General features: G+C 35.3%; 1 protein-coding gene across 1 annotated transcript in view; it reads left to right on the forward strand.

The window, feature by feature from the left end:
- The first annotated feature begins 464 nt into the window (after positions 1-464).
- The window catches only part of BORA (bora, aurora kinase A activator), a 15,599-nt gene continuing 8,690 nt past the window's right edge, over positions 465-7,373 (forward strand). Inside the window, exons 1-4 of the mRNA XM_009578049.1 lie at positions 465-620; positions 1,767-1,873; positions 5,440-5,485; positions 6,963-7,044. Coding sequence (XP_009576344.1) covers positions 465-620; positions 1,767-1,873; positions 5,440-5,485; positions 6,963-7,044 — 391 coding nt within the window. The remainder of the gene's footprint in view (positions 621-1,766; positions 1,874-5,439; positions 5,486-6,962; positions 7,045-7,373) is intronic.

Below are 7,373 nucleotides of genomic sequence, written 5' to 3' on the forward strand. Positions count from 1 at the left end.
GAGGGGCACCCGGGGAGGTCGTCCCGGTGCTGCCCACGTTCCAGTAACACCTCTTTATTTCTGAAGCTCTTGAGTGCCAGCGTTTGGTACGTGGGCTGCCCCCCGGGAATATATTTGGCTTCATCGTCGTTTTCTTTCTTCTGGTGGCTTTTTTTTGTTGGTGGTGGTTGTCTTTTTTTTTTTTTTAAATCGCCTTTTCAGTGTCCTTTCTTGTCTTGTTTTCATAGGTTCTGTTTATTTTTAGTTGCTCTTCGTATCAGCTTCACATGTCAGTAGGTCCAAGCCAAAGCTAACTTCGTTTTTGTTAGTCCTTTAAATGTTTCTGGCTCCTTAAAAATGATTGATCGTCTCTTCCCAAAACCTTCAGAATGACCCTAAAAAGTAAAAATTATAATTTCCTTTTTTTTCCCCCTCTTCATTTTTCCCCTCTCTCTCTCTCTCTTTTCCAGGTATAGCTTAGTGTTATGGGTGATACAAAAGAAGCTAAAATGCAGATAACACCAGAAACTCCAGGACGAGTCACAGTCCTGAATCCTTTTGAAAGTCCCAGTGATTATTATACTCTTCAGGAGCAGATTGTCTCCAGTCCTTCAGTCTTTAAATCAACAAAATCCTCATCTGTAAGATCTAGTCTTTAGTTGTGTAACTATACAGAGGTAGTGCTAATATTTTGAAATGCATTAAAAACTGTTTTATTTAGTGTACTTTAATGTATATACTAAGCCAAAGAATTTTGGTGGCATTTGGTGTTTCTTCTGATTACAGGCGCATGTTGCTTTTCATACTAACATTGTCACTTAGTCTTCCTACTTTCCTGGTTTTTTTTTTTTCTTTAGATATTAGATGTGTCAGTAGATTAGCATATACCTGCTAAGTGCTAAAACCAGCTGAAAGTAGATAAAAGAACAGTTGTTGGATGTGGTGTTCTTGTCCCACTTAAAGTGGAAAAAACCCAGTTCCTACTTACTTGCTAAACAGGCTGGATACAAGTAAAACTTAATTGCACTTCTATTATGAGCTCTTTGCATATTCACAGAATCGAGTTAATGATATTGTGTATATATAACATTTTTTAGTTGCAAATTACATTCTGGTTTGCAGTTGGAATTATTTTTTGATAAGCAGTAGAGATGATGCTGTGCTAATGAAACTAAAAAGACTTGCTTGGTAGATCATTTTTCAAACATTTGAACAGCATTTTGTAATTAAGTGTTAAATAAAGGGGTGAAGCTGCTTTATTTCCGAATTGGGTTTTGTTGTGCACTATGTATGGCATTATGAGGGAGACTTTGCAGGATGCATATGGGGTTGTAACTCTGAAGTGTTCTTGGAAATGTGAGGTGAAAGGAAGGCTGCTCTATTATTTGGATAACTTGGGTTAGGTACGGACACTGGGTTTTCATGGAACTGCAATTTTGATTGTGGCAATCTAGAAGTAACTAAATTTTATCCCAAGTTCTGTATCTTTAGTAGATCTGTCCTCAGAAATAGAGAAAAAATTGACACCTCAGTTTGTAAATATTAGCTATAACCTTCCACTTTATATTATTTTGTAAATCATTGTAATACAACTACCAGGATAAAGAAGCCTGATTGACTTACTCATTTTTTTTTAAAGTAGATCATTTAAATAGAAACTCTTTTGATTGTCTTTGACAGAAACTATATGGAAGTTATGATTGCGTTGTTCCATTGAGATTTGTCCTGTGGTTTTATTTTTATCTTTTTAGACTAGCAAGCATTAAGATGTCCATTTCTTTTTTTAGACACCAGGAAAATTTAGATGGTCTATTGATCAGCTTGCTCTAATAAATCCTGTGGAAATTGACTCGGAAGATGTTCGACGCCAAGCAATGTATTTGAGTCATGCTAGGTAACTTACCATCTGTTTTTATACAGTTAACTTAGCTTAGAACACTGTTCTTTTGCTTTATTGACATTTCAACACAGCATTAAAGACTTTTTATTCAAATCTTCTAACATAGATTTTTATGTGTCCCTGATGTGGATATAATATTTAGATGAGGCTCCTCTGTGTCGCTCTTTTTTAATGTTAAGAACTGCTGATCCATTCTGATTGCAGTTTGGAAGACAGCCAGATAAAAGCAGTCAACGGAAGCAAGAAAATGTCTTGCCAGTGATTGTTACCGAGCTACCTCTCCTGCTCCTTGTCACAACACAATTTATCTTCTGAGAGTGTTCCATACTGAGACCTATGAAGTGTAGGCTTCTTTGGTCTTTGGGACTCCTACAGAAGGGTAGAGCTGGGAAGGCTAGTTAGGTAAGCCAGTACCCTTTTTGAAACATATAGATTGGACTTAATGTGAAGGAGGGAGGACCAATAAGCTTGCCAGCTTTGAGGAGAAGGAGATTGCTTGTTACTTGAAATAATTTGGGGATCTTGATCTCAACTTTTTCCTTTCTCTGAAAATAACTTCCATGGGGAAAACAAATGAGTAAGTAAAACAGGCTTAGTATTCACAGCTCATCTTGAGGGATAGTCTTACACACTAATGGTACAGAACAACATGCCTAGTGAAAGTAGTCAAGGGAAGGCCACAATGGTGAATCCTGTAGACACTCCCATACATTTCTCAGATACGAACTTGCATGAAGAATTACATGTCATGGCATGAAGCACAGCAGTAATAGAATAATAAAACAGTCCTTCATCCTGTTTATGCCTATAGGACTTTCAAGTCCTGTTAGTGAAATAAAACACAGACGGAGGGCTGTTTAGGGCTAGAGTCCTCTGAATAGTCATAGAATGATAGAATAGTTTGGGGTGGAAGGGATGTTTAGAGGTCATCTGGTCCAAGCCCCCTGCAATGAGCAGGGACATCTTCAACTAGATCAGGTTGCTCAGAGCCCCGTCCAACCTGACCTTGAATGTTTTCAGGGATGGGGCATCTACCACCTCTCTAGGCAACCTGGTTCAGTGTTTCACCACCCTCATAGTAAAGAACACTGTGAATTAGACCTATTGTTCTTAGTGTCTGACTAAACCTACATCTCTCTTTTTGAACAGGAAGAGGTATAAGAAGGAATATGGATTTCTTGCTACAGTAGAGATGTAGAAAGAATATAACTGTTCTCAGCTGTATCTGTGAATCACCATGTCTTACTGTCGATATTTTTCTTAACATCTGTTTGTTTCCTGGCCTTCCTCTAGCAGTCAGTATTTTTCAGACTCTAATAGTTTTTATATGTTACAAAGCCTTAAGCCTTACATTTTTAGGGAGTTGATTACATTGTTTCTGGAAGCCTATTAGGACGCATGCCAACTAGCTTTAATTTAGATGGCTGGGGTGACAATTCTAATGGTGATTAGTGGCATGGCCTATAGATAGAAAGATGCTTTGTCTCAGTGGGTGTCTTCAGTCTGTTCCACTGTTTCATACCCACTATGATTTTTTTTTTAAATCATCTGATATGACTAGAAAGAGACTAGTTTGTCTGTGTGTAGCTTTGCTGTGTCCATGCGTGCATGTTTCAGTGTAGTACAGACTGAGGTGGTTATTTCTGGTGGCTGCAAACTGTACATGGTTAAATGTTAAATGCATATATGTGTATGTTTATATATATGTGCGTGTGTGTAAGATTTTGTATGGCAACTGATTTTAATTTACATTTCATAAAAACTGCTTTATGGAAACTAAAGTGTCATAAATACAGCTCTTGACATTAAAAGTTCCTGATAAAAGAATTGAGTTTTTGAAGTCCATGCATAATGTTACACAAACTATATACTCCATTTTAATAATGCTTGTTAACAAGTCATTTTCTCAATTAGTTGCAAAGAACCACAAGCATAATGAATTTGGTGTATAAATATTTCAAACTGTTAATTCTTCATTATGTAGTGAAAACAGTCTGGGTAGCAGCACAGTGTAAGAGCTCATGAGCACTTTGCAAAGTCTGTGTGTATCACGTGTAGATTTGGTTTTGTGCAGTATTACTGTTTCCATAAACTGGGCATCATCTATGTGCTGTGCGTTTATTGCGCTGCTTATAAAATGATTAGGAGAACTTTTTTTCTGGCAGACTGTGTTAGTGAAAAATAGTGACACAGTCTTGTCCACAAACTTTTCTCTTCCGTTTTTATTCCTACTGGTAGAAATTGAATGTTTCTAAATTGTGTGCTGTGCTATTAGATGTTAAGTATTAAAAAAATCTGTACTGCATCTTGCATACTGTGTGTCACAGTTGCAAGTGCTCTGTTGCTTGAAGTTGCATATAAGACTGGCTTGTTTTTATTCTAGTTGAATACATATGACGTTTTCACTTTGTTATTTTCCTGAGTTATGCACTAAAGAAAAAAACTCTTCTGCACTTTTAGTGGGAGCCGTTTTCCTAGTTCCCCTGTTTCTCCTTTGAAATCGGGCTTGTAAATAGAACTGTCACTTCAGCATCATCTAGGCAGACATAGTTGAAGATGGCATGTCCAAGTATTGCAGATCTATTCAAAGTCTGATTAGTATCAAATAAAGAGGGCTGTGAGGGATTTATGTATGTATTAGGAACATCTACATGTATTTGTGTAGCTAATAATGTCTGTTATCTGACTGATTTCTAAAATTATTGAAGGGTAATTCAGGTATACTAACTGTGTATGAAAGTGTTATGTGATTCAACTAAGATGATGATAAATATTCATTGTAAATCTTTTTTAAGCTTATAAATTATGTAGCAGTAACTGAAAGTGAGACTTGAAAGTGACCGTTAAAGGAAGTATAAATGTAGAATCTCACACATCAGTTGAAGATGGCTGAAGTAACTACAATATTTTTTTTAAAAACTAGGTTAAAAGCTGCATAAGGGAATGTGTTAATTGATTCAAACTGAAATACGATATTGTATCCTGAACTGAAGAAAATATGGCAGACTAGCTATTTGAAAGGGGGAACTCTGTGCTGGGAAAGTGGGCTGTGTCAGGAATTTGAGTATACAGACATTCAAGTATCTTCTGTTACCCTTTTGTTCCTTACAGCTCAGTTTTTTATTCTGCTTGATTTTGTAGTGAGATTCTTTGTAAGCCTAATCTCATGGCCACTTTAATAATAAAATCTATTCATATGACAAGTTCAACGTAACTAAATGGATTATTTTGGAAGATCAGGTATGATTGAGTTTTTGTCCAGATAAAAATACTTGCTGATATAAGGAGTAAATAGAAGATTTGCAAATACGTACTTATAAATGGCACAGATCTTTTTCAAATGAACTGAAGTAACTGAAAAATGCATTTATATTTCTAAATTTATACTATAAAATTATTGCACATAACAGTAAAAACATCATAAGATTTAGGGTTTAATGCAATTTCGTTTATAATGTTTCTTTTAAGCATCTGTAAAAGATTACATGGATGGACTTCACTGTTTTTTTCCAATTATGTGATGGCTTTGATAATTGAGTTGTTTTTCATTTGTTACTTAGAATTGACAAGGAAACAGAAGACAGAAGGCAAAAAGCCATTGAGGAGGTAATAAAACTTTCTATGCTATCAAATATTGATTTGTTTTAGCTACATAGCTACAAAAAAATCCACGTCTATTTGTGTCCTCATCCCTTGTGGTTGCAGTTGGAATCCACATGGTCTTTTTCTTCCCACCTTCTTTCACATACCTGTAGGTCAAACCAGCAGATCTTATTTCTTTCATGTTGCTTGGCTAGTGGGAATGTAGCTGTACGATAGCTCTTATAAATAGTTAATTTAAGGTTAAAAATAATGATTGAGTATTTTGGGTTTTACAGTAATTGTGTTAGGTAGCTTAGTTTCTTTTATTGCCTTTTTAAAAATAAGCAGAACCTTGGTGATTTTTTGTTTCTTCCAAAGTCTGCTTAGTTGGAGGCAAGACTTTCTTCTGGTAGCTTGTCATTCTTTACATCCATTTTTCATTTTATTTTTTACTATCCATTTGTCTAGCAGAGAAGGAAGAGTAAAGTGTTTCAAATCTTCACTATAGAAATCTTCAATATTATTTCAATTTCAATTGAAAGGCAAGTCTTCTCTTAGTGTTATTGACCTTTTTATATTGTATCATGCCGTTACCAGTTTCTGTACCTATAAACAAAAAAATATGTTTTATGGTTCCATAAAGGTGTGATGTAGTTGACCTGCAGCTAAGGAACACTGTTGTTCTAAATCTGCATTAAAAAGGATCTTCTTCTTTGTGAGGCATAAGATAATGGATTATGCAGCTGAACAGCTTGAAACCATGTCTTTGATAAAAATTGTGTCTTTAATAGTTGGGTGTTTTAAGCTGAGTTTTTTTTTTTCATTTGCTTTGAGTCTTGCTTTTATTGTAAGAACAGGATTTGCCATGTATTTCTTGAAGCTGTGCAATAGCGTTCATCTCAGCATCAGGGTGTTCTAGAGTGCAACTGTGACAGCAGGTACAGTTTCTGGTTCAAAGAAAAAGCCTGAAGTGCCAATACTCATAAATGTTTCACTGCTAACCAAAAAGCCTTGGTTGTCCACTTTTACTATTACTGCAGTGTCTCTAGCACTTCTGCGAAATAGCTCAATTGTTAAAATACAACAATTTAACAAACTGAAAATTTGAAAAGAATTACGTTGAACTACTGTGCAATAAGTATGGTAGAGACAATTCAAATTTTTAAATGAGTAGTGTTAAATGAAACTTTTGTACAATTTTCACTCTGCAGACTTGAAAGATCTGAGGTGGTACATGTCACAAAGAACTCAGGGGTCTTCTTCAAATCAGATTGGTTTTTTAGCCTCTCTGGGCCTGAAATAATGAAATATGTTTTGGGTATAAGGGATAACTATTTTCATAGGTTTGGGGGAAGGAAGGGTAAAAATTCTTAAAATATAGATCTGTGAGTAGCAAAAGGTATGACTTAAATTTTTCTTGTTCAGGGTACTAATCTAAATTTAAGTTGAGAGTCTCCAATTTTTAAAAATGCTTAGATGGTTTCTTTCTATTCTACTCTAGTTTTTTACAAAAAGACTGATAGTTCCTTCTCCTTGGACTGAACATGAAGGCAAGCAAGTTTCTCAGTTTAATTCAACTAAACGTAAGTTGCTTTTGTGTGTCCACCCAAAATTATCTAGTTTTTGGAGAAATTATCAAGCATCATTTTTTTGAACCTCAATTTAAATTTTAAGAACCAATGAGAAAAGATGGCACAACTGATTGTTCTCTCCAAGTGCTTTCTCTGTTTAAAAATAATTTATTAATCCAGAATCTTACATAATTTTCCATTTTTGTTATTTTGTTTCCTGTTATTAAATCTTTTTCCTTTCATAACCTGTCTTCAACCAGTTTAATTTACACACATGACTTGGCTATTACCAGTATTGATACAGCAGAGTCTTCTACTTCACACTTCTCTTCCAATGTCTG

This window comes from Fulmarus glacialis, unplaced genomic scaffold, assembly GCF_000690835.1.
Source record: "Fulmarus glacialis isolate BGI_N327 unplaced genomic scaffold, ASM69083v1 scaffold36645, whole genome shotgun sequence".
NCBI lineage: Eukaryota > Metazoa > Chordata > Aves > Procellariiformes > Procellariidae > Fulmarus > Fulmarus glacialis.